We start from the raw sequence: 18,833 nt of genomic DNA, 5'->3' as shown, positions 1-18,833 counted from the left end.
GAATGCCAAGAAGCAAGAAATGCTTTCTGCACAAAAATAAAGGACAGATGAAGGAGAGCTCCCAATGCACCAAAGGGATTTAGAAATACAAAACACCACTAAAAATTAACAGTATTTCTGTTTCCCAACACCTTGGGTTTGTGAAAACATCCCCAGATGTGTTTCTACTCCATTTGCCATATGTATTTTTCAATTTCTTCAGCTTCACTACTACCTCCCACCATGTATACACACATCCTCTTTCCTCATCCAAGGATGCATTCCTATGAATTCAGAAGGATGCAGATCAAACCTTCAGAAAAGGAGTACAAGATGGTTTAACAACCAGTCTCAACTCCTTTGCAAATATTTTGTGATACTGAGAAGCAAAAGCCCCCTGCCCTGCCTTCTCACTGGCATCCCTTCCCTGCTTCCTCCCCAACAAACACCAGAGCAGCTTGATTACCAGGCAGCCCAGAAAAGGCACAGCCTTTGAAAGACCTGGAGGCTGGCTGAAGTCACCTGGCTCATCTGCACAGAACCAGCTCCAGACCAGCCTTTCAACCGAAGTGGCTTCCCCTGTGTATCACCACTGGGTGTCACCCCCAGAACAGCCACCGCTGAAGTGGTTTTTTGCCCACTACAAGCTGCAGCACACAGAAACTCCCCTTTGAGCTCCATGGCAAGGCTTGCTGGGGGACCTGAGGTGTAAACAAGCCTTGGATCCCCGCATCCCCCACCCGCTGGAGTGCTCTTTTGTCAGGAGCAACAAACAGCAAATCCCTGTATTGTGCCTGTTACAATGAAAGGCCTGGCTGGCTGCTGTGGGCCGTGAACACCAGCATTAGTGCTGGGAGCAGCTTTCAAGCTGCCCTGGGGGAAATGGGGTGAGGGGAGGGCCGGTCTCTTCCCAGCAGAGTGGGGTTTGCACCATTAGATTAGCACTCCAGAACATTCTCCTCCATTTAAATTCTACAGCTCAAAAAGTCCTCCACTGGATAACCTCAGGCTCTCCCTGCCTGCACTGAAATGTACTGAGCTTCAAGCCCTCCAAAGCAGCTACACTTGGGACTTGTTAATGGCCTTTGTAAGAACAAACACGAATACAGGCATTTACACTTGTGTTTGAAATTAAAACAATTTGTCCCAAAGATTGATTTTCCAAAGAGAAGCAGCCAGAGAAGTCTGCACCCTCATCAGGTTCCAAAGACCTGGTGGGGTTCATTTTCAGGACCTTTGAACACAAGTTGACAGGCACTATAAAGGCTCAACACACCTACAGAAAGTGAGCTCAGTCCTCTATTCTTCAGGACAGACTCTACTCCCTTCAAAAATTGAAAGACATAGGTTTAGGGGGACTTTCCTCAGATTAGGAAGCAAAGTCACAATGAGACTTCTGGGACCACTACAATGGGGACCAGGCCCCAGGAATCCCTGGCTCCACATCCTCTGCTCAGAAGACACACCTCCACCATGAAGGAAATTGCAGCAAGAAAAGAGACAGCCTTTGCTGCACGAGGCTGGGCAGCCCAACACATCTTCCCCCCTTTCAAATCCCATGTTCAGATTTTGCAGAAAATACAGAGTAAGGCTGCCTCGCAGCAAGCCAAGCCAGAGCATTAATTCCACTGGCCATGACATCCAACAAATGCCATCACCTTTTACAGCAGACAAATTAACTAGGAGGCAGCAGGGCAGGCCTCTCACACTTCTGGTTCTTTGCAAACTTTTAAGTGTACCAGTGATTGTGCCGCTTCAGTTTGATATTCTTCCTACACATCATGTCCCCCTCCATGGCTCTTGCACATGGTGAGAAACTACACAGACATGACTCTCATGCTCTACATCCATCTTTTAATGCCAATCATATCAGGATCTACAAAGCAAATCCACACAGCCTAATTTTTAAGTGGAAGTGGCTACCATGAAGTGTTTCCTCAAATGCCAAGTTGAAGACAACTTCAGTGACACTCCCAATGGCTATAAAGTACAACACCTGTACACTGATATGCAGCATGAATAACCCTTTCCTTGGAAAAACAAGAAGAGAAAGAAAAAAGCATAAACCTGCTACTCTTAACACCAGTGCAAAGGGTTCACTGAAAGAAAGCAAACAAACTCCAAGCTATCAAGCAAGAAAGGCGCACAAGAAGTACACTTCCACATGCTGACCTCCTTCAGGAACCAAGAGGCTTTCACAGATGTTTCCCCTCAACTGCAAATAAAGCACAGGGTAAATCATGCAATAGACAGAAAATAAAAGTTAATGAACCTGGGTTTTCTCCTACATCTTTGATATTTTCAGTAAAGCTGCTTAGCAGAGAATGGATAATCCCTGTCCTGAATAATCCATAACAGCTTCAGTTTACTGGAGGAGGAGAAATTAGATACTTCAGCTGCTGGCTGTATGCTTTCCACAGCATGTGGGAACCCAGAGTGCGGAGAGTGTTTCTCTGCCTGTTTTGAAGGGTTTTTACCTCCCTGAACAACACTGTTTTGACCTCCAACCATGGAAAAAATTGCCAACTATCAGACAAGAACTAGAAAATATAATGGTGTGAATTAGGTGATAGACTATTCTGTAACATTGTCACAGGGTGAAAAATTTAGAGGTTTTGGGCTTCTCTTTGTAGTAAATAGATAAGAGCAAAAAACATCAACATGGAGGATTGTTGTTGTTCTCCAAACTTTCTTCTTCTACTACTATTCCATATTCTGCAGTAAAAGTAATTTGGGATGATTGGACAAAAAAATTCTGCAGTTCCTGGCTGTGTTACTGAATAATTGGTAGGAAAGTGAAAATAATGTACGTTTTTAGTAACCATTGGTTAAATTATCTTTAAAAGGCTGTGTAAATCTTGATAATTGGGCTTTCTCCTGCATTCTCTGCTCTGTGCTGTGTCTGGGTCATGCTAGTGATTCTGTTCCTCTGATAAGACTTAATAAACAACTATCTAGCAAGAGTAGTGAAGGCTGAAAGTCTCCGTTTGTCTCGAACTAACTCCTGGCAAGGACTTTAAAAACTCTCTCCCATCAGGAGAGATTTGATTTACAGCATGGATCTGTGTCAACAGCATTTTCTTCTTTTTCTAAAATCTCTTCAATTTTGCCCATGCCAGTGAGTACTTCCCTAATTAAAGCCAGCCTTGGCTATAGGCAATGCTACATGTACCACAAGCAAAGGCAGACAAACAGAATGGAAAAATAAATAGCAATCATTAAAAAAACAAAGTGTTTTGAAAAGAAGTGAGGAAGCACTACGAAGAACAAAATCAACCAGGGGCAAAACCAGCTGTTTGCCAACTGAACTTGTAGGCACCCTCTTCTCACCAAGCCTTGGTTTTTTATTAAAACACATTTCTCACAGAAGCCCTTATACACCACCAGCAACCTACATAACAGGGAGATTGAATCATCCCCAGCATGGCACTGGGAAATATTATTAGCAGAGGCCAGGGAAGGCTGCCTGCCACACCACTGCAGCTGAAGAGCAGCCACTCTCCAAACATCACCAACAGCAAAGGGCACTTCCTCAGCCTGATCTGGGCCTTTGGCTTCTGGCAGCTGGGCTAAAAACTTGGTCTGCAAACAGCACTGGGATTGTTCAGAACATGTGCTGGGATCTTTAGGTGGCTTCTGGCTGGACTGCAGTAGGAAGCTAAGAGAGCATCTCTCCAAGGTCCCCTACCACTGATGCCCATGGGGACCAAGAGCCCACTGGCACTATGGATTCATTCACTTGGCATCATGTTTGTAGGCTGCACACCATCAATTCCTTGAGCACAGACAGGGCTAGACAGCACCATCCAGCTTTGAGGCACTGCTGCTACACAGATGTTATGGGAAAAAGCATGAAGGAACTCCTTTCTGCCCCAAGCAAATCCAAGAATCCCTTGGATTTTTGGGGAAGAACTTGAGAGAAATGTTGGAATTGCCTTATACATCACACAGTTCACTATGGGCTACTCACACAAAGCAAAGACTGTTTGCCCACACAAACACCTTAAGAGGTGATTTGCAGAAAAGCATCCTACAAGAACATGCTGCTCTCCTGTCTGCACTGATGAGATTTGATTCATATGTGAAGGAGCCCTGAAGTCACACAGTGGGAATGGCTGTGCCCAACCAGACCCTTTCTGTCCTCCAACAGAGGCCAAAGGATCTGCAAGGGCAACTGACGTGCTTGTGACTCCTCCATGGGGAGCAGCAGCTGCTACTTTAGCACGTTAACATATAATCCTCCCAATTTCAGCTTAAAGGCTGCAAATAAGAGCCTGTGAGTCATTCAGCAAATTCTGCTGGGGAACTAGGACAGCTGGAGGGAGCAGGAACCAATCCCACTGCCTGATTTCTTTCTCTGTCTGCAAGGCTTAGACATCTCTTTGCCTTCTTTCCAGAAAAGTACTCACACAGTCTTCATGGACCTTGAACGTACTTCACCTGCTAACCCTCTCCCTGAGAGGGAGGGAAGGGCTGCTCATGTCAGCTCACAGAACTGAGGCAGAGACACCAGGATTGCTGCTCTTGGAGCACTCACTTTTGCACCCTGGCCATGCTGAAGTATCTATAATTTTCTGGAAGGAGCTGGAGCTATTCAAAAAAGGCCTCTCCAGCCCAGCTCCCTACATAACAGTCAAATGTGACAAGTGAAATCCAAGCAAGTGTCAGCACTCTGAACAGAGTTAGGAGCAGGCAGGGACATGGACCAAGCTGACCAGACTTGGGAAAGGTTGGGAAAAGAAAGAGGTATGCAAAACCCTCTGCACCCTTCTGCTTGGGAGTGACAAGTGGCCTGGAGATCCACATCCTCTCCACTACCCTATGCCTTAAAGGACTAAGCTTTCTCTCCAAAAGGCCCTGATTCTCCCAAAAACTCTTGGTCCTACAGTCTCCCCTATAAGTTTCCCCGAACAGCTTCTTTCTTCTGTCTCCCACCAAGAAGCCTGCCATTGCCCACTTACAGCCAAAGCTAACACAAGCTCAAATTCCTGGCTAGGAACACAGAAGCAGCCAGCTTCCGGAAAAAATCAAAGGGGAACACGTCACTGCTAGCATCAAAGATGGAGCTTGCCAGGGTTCCTCAAGGTTATTTGTCTCGTTGCCTGCTCCCAGCAAAGCTGATGCAAAGCAGCCAATCCATCCCTGCCATCCACCACACTCCCCTCAAACGCCCACCAGGAGGTTGGGCAAGAGACACTGCCTGAACATCCAGTGCCTGCTCCCAGGCTGGCCAGCCACAGTGCCTGTGTTTCCTTAGGAGTAGAGAAGAGGCAGCAAGAGACACTACACATGCCAAGAGCAAGGCGCCAGCATCTCTGGACTTCCGCTTGAAAAAACAAAGAGCAAGGACTCAACTCAATCATAGCAGCACTTTAATCAGGCTTTATCAGTGACTGAGTGCCGGCAAGAATGCTATCTGAGAACCCCAGATAAAAACTGCATATGCAGGCAAGTGACTATCAGGACATAAAATGAACCAGAGCTCAGAGTCAACCAAGCCAACTGGACTGTGCTGGAAGCCAAGGAGGTATTCCTCGTTTTCCTCTGCTACAAGTGAAGTCAGGATTTGGCCTGCTGGTCTTCTCTCCTCAAAATCTTTAAAAACTTTCAGGGATTTTGTGTTTAAACTAGAAAAGGTATAATGTCAGCTGAGGAGCTCACTGCTGTAACAGACAGTCTGAGCCAAGGAGCCAAGAGATTTCTTTCCAGCAAGTCAGCACACAACAGCCAAACAGCTGAAGCTCCACCCTGAGCCAACCTCTGATTTTCTTACCATCCCAATGGAGTTTTTTCTGGGGGCGGATTATTTTTAAATTTTTTTTTTTTAACTGCAGCTTGTCTTAATGCTTGAACAAGACACTTGGGCACGCTTGAGACAGCAGGCCTGACCATGCTGGTGGAGAGCTTTGACATAAATTCAATCATTAACCACAGAACTTCAAGAGTTGGTTTGCTACTGCCCCTCTGTCAAAAGTTACCATGCCCAAGCTGGGAAACATAACAGTCCTGAAACAAAGTCCAGCAGCTTCACCTAGTAAAGAAGAACTATTGAAGAAGAACTTAAGTAAGTGATAAGGTTACCAAAACAGTCATGAGGAGGACTCAAGCCCTCAGTGGTAGGTATCTGAATAGACACCTGCATGGAGGAGTTTATTTTCAGAAACAGCTGCACTGTTCAACCTCTTAGGATATTGCCAGGTTATTGCTTTATATGCCACAGAATAGAGCTTTTCCTCCTACTTATGCACCAGTGCTTCCAACGCAAAAGCTGTGCTGCGCCTGAGTCAGCTGTACTTACCTCTGTACATGCCAAAGTAGCCTTCTGACCGAATTGTTTTAATGAGGCAGTCAGACCTGCAAACAAAACAGAGGGAGATGAACCACAGGACCTCAAAGGTGGGTGAGTGCAGAGAAAAACAAAGCAAATTTCTTGAAGTGGTTTCAATTTACATTCTGTCAGCAAAACCCTCAGCTGAGATGGGAACTGCATCAGGCTCTGAATGTGCCATTGTTGAGGCCTGAGTTGAATTTCAACCCCTAATTCACAGGGGCTTTGACACCCCCGGCTCACCCTGCACATGCTGTCTGCTTTCTAGAAACACAAAAGGGAAAAGTGTCACTGCAAGGGCTGTTTATCCAGGGTCCCTTGTGGCAAATGCGCATGAGATGCTCTAACAAGCAGATCCCCATGTACGCATTTTTAAATCCAGCTCTGGAAGGGAAATAAGGGGGGCCAAACCCCCCATGCTGACTTGTTTGACTTACTCAGTGAAATTTGACACGAGGCACACAAACACGAGATGACCTGAACACTCAGTCATCTGTGGCCTCCCACGCAGATTAAAGCACTTACTTTTAACACATCAAGTCCCACAGCAGGCAGCGAGCACTCTGGCTCTTGCCCTGGGGAGAGCACAGCAGGGTACCATGCTCCAAGGAGAAAACTGTGCTCCAAGGGGAAAACTGTCACCTTCCTCATTGCAAATACATTTACTACAAATAGGAAAACCATGCAGAGCAGTGGAATGGCTCAAAGCCTTTTGAAGGCACAAACACACACACCTAGCAAATCCAAAGGCCCAGTTCAGGAAGGCTGTACAGATTCCCTGGCAGAGTTTCCTTCTCTGGACCACAGCTGCATAAAGCCTGGGTGCTGGCTGAAGGTGGCTCTAGGGTCTTTGGGAAGGGACAGGTAGCAAGGGAAGGGAGAGGTGCACATGCACGTATGTGTACATAATTTAAGGAACAAAAGGCTCTTTTAAGCAGGAATAAGAGAAGTGTGGCTGATGAAAACATGAATACATTTTTAAGAGATCTGGCAACACAAGGAGTAAACTTCTCAGCTCTGCAGTAGTGCTGAGGTGGAAAAGAAGGAAATAGAGAGCTCCCTCGAGGGCTTTATGGCCATACCTGGATCAACACTGTTCTAGCGTTATTGGTGAATAGCCCATCCTGCATTGCTGCCAGTCATGCCAATGAGTTTCCCCTCTCTGCTGGGACTCCCTGAATCCTTTGGCATCTCATCTTTCACACACTCCACCCCAGCTCCAACAACTTGCACATACTCATCTCCTTCTTTGGAGCAGCCCCTCCAACACATCTGCAAGCCCCAGAAATCTCAGTGCACCTTTCTCCTATCCCTCCCATCAAGTTCTTCCACTGCAATGCTGGAGGAAACACATTTTCCCTCAGCCAGTGATGCTGCTTTGAACAAGCTGCAGCAGGGAGAGGATGGAGAAGAGCTGCTCTCCACCATGTTCATACAGCCCTGCCGCATCATCATAGAGCTTGCATGTCACTTAAAGCCCCTCAAGCTGCAGCAGAACAAGACGTAGCCAAAGCCACATCCGTCTTTCTTCTCTTCCTGGAAAAAGGGAGCCAACAGCCAACTAAAATGATACATAACATACCTGGGGCAGCACAGCCCAAAAGCCAAGCTCTCTCCAGCCCTTAGAACTCCTCCAGTGTCTTTGTCTTTTTCAAGTGAAAGGTTCCCCTGGTGCCAAAGATCTCTTGAGCCAAGAAGCAAGGCATGCTATCTTAGAGAGCCAACATTTTAAATGAACTTGCTGCCTTCCTGGGTGTTCAGCAGATACCAGGTAACTGGTATAATCAGGAAACCTAGTATTGATGGGCATACAGTATTTCCAGAAAAATAAGCCCCTGTAACTGGGGAGACTTTCTTAGGAAAGCTCAGCCTTTCCCTTTCTTAGAAGCAGCCAGCTCAAATATACAGGGTAAATCTTATGTATTCCTTAACAGCCTCTCATCTCACAGCAATTCCTGGCTATGGAGCTAACTTGCACTTGACTGCTGGAGGTTAAAAGCTTCTCTCCTACCGAGCTCCCTTCCAGGCATGAGACATCCTGGCATGCAGTCCCAAGGGATGCCTACAAGTTCTCCATCCTGCCCAAACTCTTGCTTCTGTCACACATCAGGTCAGGAGGATAAGTGATCCTCAGGGAGGAGAAGCAATCTACAGCAGGAGCAGGACACAACAAATGGGGAGGCAAAGCAAGATGGGCAGCCACATTCTGCCAGCAAGCCAGGGCACACCGACAGTGCAGTGAGCAGACAGCATGGGAATTGTCAAGGGAAGCACCAGAGCCTACAGTCTAAGCTATGTCATCAGCTAGAGCAAGGAGGCACAGAGACTAAAGCCATCAACATACAGAGCATTTCCTTCCTATTCCCCCTTCGCCTCAAATTCTCCTGGGCAGGAAAGAGATAAAGATGGTGTGGAGCAGGGAGCAGGTAACACTAGTTCTAAACAAAGCGATAAGAGGACAGGATATACCTCACCAGTCCCAGTCCCTTCTTCCCCTCAATACCACCAATTCTTTTAGAAAACTAAGGCCTGTCTCTGATTCCTGGGATAAAGCATCTTGTGCTGAGTGTGGTACACATTCCCACAGCAGATACGCAGCCCTAAGCATCCGACACAAACGCCAGGTGAATTTGGTGGGCTGGATACACTCATGCCTTCTTTTCCTACAGCACCTGGGTTTTTTTTGGACACAGGACTGCTGATGTAACTATAGCATGTGGCAACCTGTGATCCTGCAAAAGGTCCACGCGCAATGCTCTAGACTGGGAATGAGTGACTGCTTTTTCTTTTTAAAACTGACACAGCAAACGAAGGATCTCCAATATTAGAGCAATGGAAACACAACAGAGGCAGAAATTCCCTCAGGCACCTGACTTCGGCTCAGCAGACTCCTTGTGTTCAGGATCAGGTGATCAGGACTCCTTGTGTTTTGGTTCTGAGCCCTGGCAGCAGTGAACACGCTGCTCCCAAGCAAGGGATGCAAACAGATGTGCCCTCTGCAGAGGATTCCTCTGCTCAGCTCAGCAGCCTCAAGAGCTGCTCTATTTGCTTTATCTGGTCTAGCATAGCTTGGCTCCAGACTGTCCCCTGGCTTTCCTGGGGACAGCCCAGTTCCTGGAGATGCTGAGCTCACCTGAAAGAGGTAACAAAGTGGAAGGACTCCCTGCGGACAGCCGCGAGGGATAGAGCCCGTGCGGGCGGTACTCACAGGCTGGTGTACATCCGCTGCCCATTCTGCTGGTTCTGCAGGCGAGTTTTTGCCAGGTCAATGGGAAATACACAGGTGACTCCGATCAGCCCAGCTATCCCTCCATTGATCAGCTTGGCAGGTAAACTGTAAGGGGATGAGACAAACAGATGTCTTAGCACTGGGTAACATCAGGGAAGGGTAAGAGAAAAGAGCTGAGCTCTTTTGCATGACCAGAGTTAATGCATCGCTGTGAGACAAGTTTGTCACCCCCCAGCACAAAGAAAGCTCTTCCACAGAGCAAAGCTTGGTTCCTGCTGGGTATATGGGGAGGCAGAGAAAGCAGCACATACCATCAGGACAAACCAATGATGAGTGGAGTGGAGCCAAACACCTAACCCACACATTGCTAAGAGCAGGAAAAAATCCTGTTGCCCAGGACCCGGGGATTTCTGCTGTCCTAGAGGAGAAAAGACTGCATACGCTGGACCTTCTACCATGCGGACAGCCTTTAGTTAGGGCCCGATGGCATCCGAGCCAGCAGTTACTGACAAATGCTTTCCTGCACCACAATCAGATCTGCAGCTAAAGAGAGGTTCATGACACATCAGCTGCTACCATCGTGTGGGAACGGGCCCAGCAGAGCGCCCAGCTGGCAGCCACGGAGCAGACGGCTGCAGCCATGGGAAACTGCTTCCAGACCCACCACCCAGGGCCAGGGGAACTCACACAGAGCAGCAGCCTGACGAAACCACTGGGCTGGCAGCCTGCACGGCTTCAGATGCGGAGACGTGAGCTCATACCTCTGGGGGAAATCAAAACCTGTCTCGCTGCACGTGCTTCCGAAACACAGGGCTTTTTCCACTCCCCTTTGTGTTCCCACAGAGAATTCTTGCAAGTGGCACTGAGTGAAAGCCACATCAGCTAAACACGAGTTCCCAGCAAATTCAATTAAGAAAAACGTCCTGCACTTACATGCTCAATAAACCACTGCACACAGAGACAAAGAAAGCATGTTTGAGTCAGCTCCCTCCAATAAAGCACGGGATATGGCTCCCTGAACACAGGATGTGTCGGATATTAAACTGGTGGCTGACAGCAGTCCTAGATTGCAGCTGGGTGAGCCTGCAAGGGCTATCCTCCCACCGGGGGAACCGACACGCTGCCTTTCATGACAGTGACTTGCTGCTCTGGATGGGGGAACAGACTGCATTACCCTTTGGAAGCAGCAGTGCTGAGGCTGGCCGAGGCACGGTGGGGTGAAGCCCTGCAAACATCTTCCCCCCAACAGCACTCCAGAGCACTCTGCATCAAGGGGCAGTTGCAGAGAGGATCAATAAGCAGCCATGCTTGAGGGAAAGGCAGGATATGGAGACTCAAAGTTTCAACTTGAAGGGTCCCTGAGGGAAGCAGACAAATGAGGGATGGAAAAAAATATAAAAGACTTTGTCCACTAAGCATGATCTTGACACCTCAGGACTGACATACTTACACACCCTGACACAATCCTTTCAGCCTCTGCTGTCCTGCAGCCAAAGCTCCTTCCCCCTCAACACATGCACGATACAATACACATGCAGCCCCACGGCTGGCACAGCTGGAAGAAGAGGTGCCAAGGACAGGCAGACAGATCTGAGCTCAGCCTACAACTCCAAACTAGACTGTGCTCACTGAGATTAAATCAGCACAGTACTTTAGGAAGGCAGGCCCAAATCAGTGCACAAGCTCAGTGCAGAGCCAGGCTTCCAGACCTGACCAGCTCCAGACTGCTGCCTCAGGGATCTTTGTGCCACAGACTGAGAACAGAATAGATTTGCCTGCAAACTCCCTACACTCAACTTGTTCTCAGGATATGGGAAAATTTCAAACAGTAAGCTTCACATCATGGTGCTCTCCTTATTTAACCCACAGTCACACTGAAGGAGGAGGTTAGAGACCAGATAAAAGCATGCCAAGATGGAGACACCGTTGGGAAGGAAGGTGTTTGAATACAGGAGATCACCTCAGTCTCCCCAAATTCAGCTCTGAAGTCACTGTTGGCAGGTCACAGACTGTGAGGCACAACCAGTGCCCCCTTCCAGCCTCAGCATTGCCATCACTTCTCTTAAGTGTCCCTGAAACACCTAGGACAGGCAAAGACTTGCCTTTCTCAATCTGTTCCAACAGTGAAACCATCACAGGGTTTATATCAGGTGGGACTGAGACACAAAGATCCTTCCTAATACCACTGTAAGTGCAAGAGATTCCCCAATTTCAGCACAGACCCCAGGAGTAAAGGGGAAGGGTCTGACATGCCTGGGCAAGCCAAAAATTTGAGGCTGCAGAGAGCCTCTCCCTCTGCCTGTGGGGGAGAAACCCCTGCTCAATACCCCCATCACACCTGAATCTAACCATCCATATTTCCCCATGCATACTGCAGGGGGAAAATAGTATGGGGCAGTATCCAGCAAGACACCAAGATTAAGTTCTACATGCACTGCTGCAGAAATGCAGTGCCCTTGATCTCACCTTGCAGCAAACCACTGCTGTTGATTTTAGTCTTTTGCTATCAATCTTGTTCTACTAAGGGGTGACAGAAACAAATCTCCTTGGCTTGGCTGCCTGTGACCACTGCAGACACGTGGTGCCATCGACTGGAGAGATGACCAAAGTGGGAGAGGTGAGGGATTTGAGGCACAGAAAAGAACATGAGACAAAGGCTGTTGCACCTGAATCAAAAGCTTTTTCCCCCTGTGACTGTGTCATCCCACTTCCCACGTCAGTGCTCTCTGCTCTCTCAAGGGGTAAGAATCCACTGTGCCTGGTCTCTCTGTCCTATTTAGCTTCTGCACAGCTACTGCCTCTCACTACCTACGTGTGCAGGGCTTAGTGAAACGGGGACAACACAGGCTAGCATGCAAATAAAGCCATTTGCTCAGTTTAGTACAAGAAGGGACACAAAGGCATCCCAGTTCTCCTCTTCTAGTGCTCCTCCTCAGCCCTTTTAACTAGTCCCTGTAGCTAGCAAGCTCCTGCTCACACCACCGAGAGCCCCCTGGAGGGGCCAGGGCACATCTTGTAGGACACGTCTCCTCTTGTAGGACATATCTCCTCTTCCTTCAAAATACCAAGGCTGAAACAGTCACAGATGCTGGCCATTTTGCTTTGCTGAGGTTATCAGAAACACAGACCTGCCAGGCTCCATGGAGGTGAATCTCAGCATGCCCTTCATGGGTGCATTGGAAGAGTTCCAAGTGCTCTCCAAATTGGGTACTGAATGATGGGCAAATCTAGGCACACAAACGCTCCACAAGGCTGTCTTTTTATCAGCACAGCTCAGGACTGTTTACAATTGCAGAAGACAGGCATACAGGAAGATATCCTAATCATGGCAAATGCTAAGAAGGGGAAGCCCTCTTGCCTGCAGCATTCAGGCACTGCCAAGTCCTGTCCCTCTGTAATCACATTTTATTCACTCACTCACCCCACCTGTCCTGAGATGGTAACCTGGAAAAGTAGATGTTAGAAAAGCATCAAGAAAAACCCCACAGGAATCCCACAGCATGTAGGAGTCACTTAGCTGGGGCAAGTTCACAAGCAGCAAAAAGAGAAACCCATGTGGAGGACTGTGCAGATCCACCTGACACAGCTCTCAGGAAGCAAAGGGTAGAACTGTGTCTTTCCAGGAAATGCATCCAAGTTCATTTCCAGGGAACACTCAAATCCATCCTTTACCAGAACCAATGCTCTTAAGTTCCCACTGTGCACATGAGTGTCACTAATCATTGTTGGTACTTCATGTTCCTGCTATCACTCAAGCCTTCACTGTCTTTAGAGTAAGGGCACAAGGCTGCACAAGGCTACGTGGACTTTGTCACTACAAGTGCTGCATCCTTGGCTGGTCAAGGACCTGGCTTTGCTCCCTTGATGCCAGCAGCTGAAGTCAGCAGGTCAGGGTGACCTTTGAAAGAAGAAACAAAAAGGAACAGACTCATGCAGGGTGGAAAACAGAGGGTAGAAAGAAAAAGGTGATGAGAAAAAAGAACTGAAGAAAGCAGAAATGTGACAACATGGCAGAGACAGAAAATAAGAGAAGGTTCAAAAATGCAGCTAAGAAAGGAGAAGAGAAAGAACCAGAATTGTTTAAGGCCGGAAGAGATGATCAGGTGATTTCCTCCAACCTCCTGGATCACAAACGGAAATAAGTTTGAAAGACTTCAAAAGAAAAACCTAAAGCACAATTTAAAAAAAGTTTAAAAGTTACCTGATCTGTTTATCAGCCATTTAATTCAAACTTGATCTTGTTAAGAAATGAATCTGTTCCTTCAAATCGTTCTTTTTCAGTCACTTCTTTTCCACTTCAGTTTCTTCCTGGGAAGGGATGGAAAGACACCAAGAACACAAAGTTGAGATACTTACACTCTTCTTAAAGCTCAAGTGCTACTTGGCAGGCAGGCTGTAGGGTTAGGACAGCTGAGGCACAAGTGACTTAAGGGAGCACCTGATCTCCTCAAAGAGGACACTGAGCTCCAGAGGGAACCTTATAAATGTATGGGTGTATATATAAATATACAAGGACATACAGAGGGAAGAGTTGCCAGGGTCATCAGGTTCTAGCAGCATGTGAGGAAGGGCAGCAGCCAAGCAGGGCACAAGCTCTGCCGGCATCCAGGACAGCAGTGTCTGTCACTTCCCTCAGACTTCAGAGAGCATTTCACACCATACCATGCAGATCCCCAACCCTCCGCAGGTTCACCCAGCCACCCCAAGACAGCCACATGTCATCACAAGACTTCCCTCCAACACATACATGCTGTGTTCTAAAGAAGAGTCTTCAAAAAACTGCTCTTCCAGAGTTTACTATCCTTCCCCTATTTCTGAGCTTAAATAGACAGCCTATATTCAGTCTTGTGCCAACATTACCTTTTAAGCAATGCCTCTCTCTCCCCAAGCTACTGGTGCCACTTTGCACTTTGGACCGCTCCTTTCAGCTCAGTGCCAGACTGCAGGAAACAGCTCTATCTAAGACTCCTAATTGTTGCTGTTTAATGAGAGCTGGTAGAAGTCACCACACAAAGAAATCTGGACACCAGAGAAAATTTCAGAAGTGGCCGCAACTTTCAGCTTTCTGGAGATGTCTTCATCTGTTCACCTCCAGCCTGGAAATGAGACACCCTATGCTTTAAGCAGTATTCAGCCACCTGCCTCCCTCTTCCCTTTCACCTGCCACCTGGATGCCAGAAGCAAAGGAGGTCCCTTTGCCCTTTGCCTCTGGAATGAAATTTGCTCCTTAATTGCAGATTTCCTAAGCCACACAGAATCTCACATGCAACAGGGTGGGTGGCTTATGGGCTGACACCTCTGCTCTGGAGATACCTCTGGGCTTCAGTGCATTCCTGAGAACAAAAAGTCCCTGAAAGTGTGAAGAACTAGTGATGGTGCAAACAGGTATGGGAAGGAGTTCAGGTTCCCCTCCCATTATATCAAGTGCCAAGCATAGGACAGCATGAAACCATTTGTACAATTCCTCTCTTGGACAACACAAGACTGAAACTGCCTTTTCTGCAGCGCCACATTGAACAGAGACCAGCACATGGAGCTCCCTAAGGAAAGGGACTCCTCTTCAAAACATTGCACTATGCTGCTATACCTTCTGTGACCCCTCTTCAGACAGTTTACCTGATCTCAACTGACCTGTGGCTGCAGACCTTAAAAAGCTCCAGATCAGCTAAGTCTGCACTGTCTAACTGAAAATCACTTACACCCTTCATTACATGTGCTTTCATATGCATGTCCACAAGAGTAGTTTGCTTTAGGTTAATTAATTTTCTATCAAATTAACCAGAATAAGACAAAAATATAAAAATATAGGAAGACCCGTTGCTGAAAGCCTGTAACCCTGTCATAAACAAGCCGTGAATCATGAAAACTCACTTGAAAATGTCTACACCCTCAATAAACTTGTGTTTATTGAGACAGGTCTGACAAAATACATGCACCGAGTGGTCCTGGCTCCAAGCTCTGGAGCTCCCCCCTTGTTGCCTCTGCTGCACCCTTCCCTGCAGAGGGGCATTCAGGAGGACAGGTACCCATCACAAAGGGCAACAGCAAGAAAAGACAGTGAGGCTGTGTTTTGACACAATATTCACCATAGACAGGTAGCCAAAAGAGTGAGAGACCAAGATGGAGACATAAATACATCACAGGGCTGTTTCTTACCTGCTGACACAAGTGGGCAAGGGAGTCCTTGTGCACCAAGACGGACTTGGGACAGCCGAGTTTAGTTCTCTCTTGCCTTTTTTTCTTTTGACTTTTGGCTTCAGCTCTCCACCTGCCCAGTAACTACACAGCCCTCCCCTGTCTGATCCAGCTGGAAAACTGCTCTGCTTCCCACCAGGGAACAGATGCTCCTGCTGCAGCTGCACAGCAAGACAGGGTAAAAACAACCTTCCTGGGTTTAAAACTGGGCAAAGTTACAGGTTTCCTTGGTGCTGGCTGTACAGCCAGCAAATACCAGGACTAGTATCATCTCCCCTAACAAAAGCCACTCAACTCGCGGACGAGCGACAGGAAGCGAACAATGTGAACATTTTACAGCAGACACCAGCACTTGATAACTGTTTAAACAGCACCTGGCACAGCAGAGGCCTGAATGTCTGTGGCCAGGGGATTTTAATGAATTAAGGGATTTTAATGCAATGAAGTGGAAAGCTTATTTGAGCTCTGTTTGTTTAACCAGAGCTCCAACGAATGACCATTTGCAAAACAAACCCAAACTCACCCCAAGCTCTATCTGACCACTTTGCTGTAATCTACAGAACTCCCTGAGTCCCTTAAAAGAGGGTGACTGATGAAGCCTCTAGTGGCATGGCCAGGGAGTTTCTGGGGAGACCCAGACCCCAGTCGCTTCCAGGGCAGGAAAATAGCTGCTACCATTTTGCAGTCTAAGAGGGGGGAAGACAGTCTGGGAAGAGAATTACAGGAATATTATAGGACATTTAAAAAACAAATCCACAACAACATTATACATCTAACCTAAAAAGGAAAGAGATTAAGTAAAGACCCAAGTATATCTTCCCAGGAACACAACGCTCTCAGGAGCCAAAAACTGCACATAAAAGCAGGCAAGCATCTGCAGCCAAGCAGGGTGTAGCTCCAAGGCTTCCTGTGGGAGAAGGAAGCAGGGTTTGCATCTTCCTAGGAAATCTCCCATCAGCACCTGCACTGGGCCAGCAGACAAGCCAGCAGCACCAAAAAGGTGCTGATGCCTCAGAAAGTCTTTGTATGGTTCAACTTCAGGACAATGGCACTGCTGGAACTGGGAACCTGCATGGTAAAAGGAGCTGAGGAGCTGGGATCAAACTGGTAGTAGGTGGGTAGGTGAAACAAGAGTAACCAGAAAGCCATCTGAAAGCCAAAGAGGCTGAACAGCCCTCATGGAAGAGGATTCTAAATTGAACATCCCATAATTAAGAGAGTGAGAACAGCATGAGAGTATTTCCTTCCTAGAGTGCTGTTAACACAGCTAGGCATGGATTAATGCCCCATTACTTGCACACCAGGACATCCCTTTCACATTTATTAAAATGATCAGGCAAATTAGTTTCAGAGCCACACGCACACCGAAGCAGTGCGAATGGCCCGAAGCTCCTGCTGACACACATGAATAGCCCAGGAGCCTCCTCAATCCTGCCTTTCCTTTTTCTCACCTCCCAAAAGTCAGCTCCAGACAGTGACACACCAAAGTACCACACCGCAATCCTGGACAGCTCTGGATATATCTGGTCCTCACAGCCTAAGCCACTGGCAAAGCGGTGCTATTTTTCCCCCCCTTGTCTTGCCACACATCTCCCACACAACTCAGACAGTGAGGCTTTCTCCAGGAAGGCCAACCTTTGTATCTGCTCTCCTCATCAGCCTGGGGCACGGGGCTGAACTCTCAACCTTCAGTTCTTGCCTTATCACCTGAAGGAAAAGTGCTTACTAGAGAATCACAGCCCAGCGTGGGGCATGGAGGGGAGCACACAGAGCTCATCATGCCTCATTAATGTGTCACACCAGCAGGCTTGGATTGGAGAAACAGGCATCCACATCTCCACAGGCCAAGACATCACAGGAGAAGAAACAGGTTAAACCCACCCACACCTCTCTGACCTTGCTCATTGCATTTAGTGCCACCACACTGCCCTACAGATGTGGCTGGCCACCTCTACCCCCAGATGCCGCTGCTCTACCCCCCAGTCTGAGTTGAGTACAGCACCCCTCTTTCTCCTGCTCTTCCCTTGCCAGGCTGCCAGAGCCACAGCTGGCATCCTCCAAGCCAGCTGTGGGCTCCCAGTCCACCAGCTCCCCCAGGCCAGCTCTTCACTTCTGCCCTCTGCCAGCACTCCCATTTCCAGATCCCCTCCCCAGCAGCCCCAGTGCAGCTGAGCACATCCTCTCGGGCTCACATTGCTGCACATGCTGATTTATCTGAGCACACACAGGCTGCCAGTTTGACAGAAAACCTTTAGCAAATGTCAGCTGGTGCTGTGGCCAAAGAAAGCAAATCCGTCTTTTCCCTACGCCCAAACACGTTCCCATCCCTGGTTTCATGCCAGCACAAATATTTGTGCTGAGCAATCAGGCAGGAATGAGATGGAACTGGGGGCCAGCACATGCTGGAGCTATTATCACTGAAAGCCAACTTCCAAACTACAACCTTGACTTAAGAATAAACAGCAGAAGGGGAAGTCAGGACTCCCACATATTTCCATTTGTCTTGAGAGCAGACAGACTCAAAGCTCCAGTCAGAGAAGCTGATGTCAAGAAGCAGGGTTCAGAGGGTGAGAAGAGGAAGCAAAGCTGTGCCAGCATCCACTGTGTCAAGAGGACACAGCCATGCAACCATTCACAGTCAGGGATGGCAGGGGGAAGCAATCAGCAGTGAGTACCTGCTGGGAGAGGAGAAACCCTCTGGGATCAGCACAACACTTTCCTTCACAGCACAAATGCATCTGAAGGTGTGGACAATGCCAAAGTCTGTTAATGACTGGAGCAAAGCTGTCATCACAATAAGGTTTAAGGAGTGCAAAATGAAACTGCAGTTATTTCCTGAGAGAAGCTGCTTTCTAGATGCATGACAGGCACAAGTGTACAAGGGAGTTGGCACCAGCTAATGCCACCTGGGGAGAAGCTGTCAACTTGGCTCTCACCTGCTCAGGACATTTTGGCACAGAGGGGTTGGAGAAAATCAGTGGCAGTTTAACCTTGCTTGCCTTTAGGCCCTTGAAAGCAGGGACTGCCATGAATTTCCTTGCAGGACCTGGCAAGGCATTAGTCCTTGAGAAAACAAAGCAACTCTCAAACATGCTGGTGAAT

General features: G+C 47.8%; 1 protein-coding gene across 4 annotated transcripts in view; it reads right to left on the bottom strand.

The window, feature by feature from the left end:
- SLC25A22 (solute carrier family 25 member 22) overlaps positions 1-18,833 on the bottom strand; it is a 41,367-nt gene that overhangs the window by 14,752 nt on the left and 7,782 nt on the right. For 3 of the 4 annotated variants that reach the window (XM_017741688.1, XM_008639360.2, XM_017741689.1), the window contains exons 2-4: positions 13,738-13,844; positions 9,516-9,641; positions 6,278-6,333 (exon numbers count right to left, since the gene is read on the bottom strand). In XM_017741688.1, coding sequence (XP_017597177.1) covers positions 6,278-6,333; positions 9,516-9,641; positions 13,738-13,757 — 202 coding nt within the window. In that variant the 5' untranslated portion in view covers positions 13,758-13,844. Of the gene's footprint in view, positions 1-6,277; positions 6,334-9,515; positions 9,642-13,737; positions 13,845-15,692; positions 16,212-18,833 lie in introns of those variants that run through there. The other variant, XM_017741690.1, reaches the window with a different exon arrangement.

This window comes from Corvus brachyrhynchos, unplaced genomic scaffold (genome assembly GCF_000691975.1).
Source record: "Corvus brachyrhynchos isolate BGI_N302 unplaced genomic scaffold, ASM69197v1 scaffold115, whole genome shotgun sequence".
Taxonomy (NCBI): Eukaryota; Metazoa; Chordata; class Aves; order Passeriformes; family Corvidae; genus Corvus; species Corvus brachyrhynchos.
Note: the sequence above shows the minus strand (reverse complement) of the source record. Positions and strands in the feature narration are given on the sequence as shown.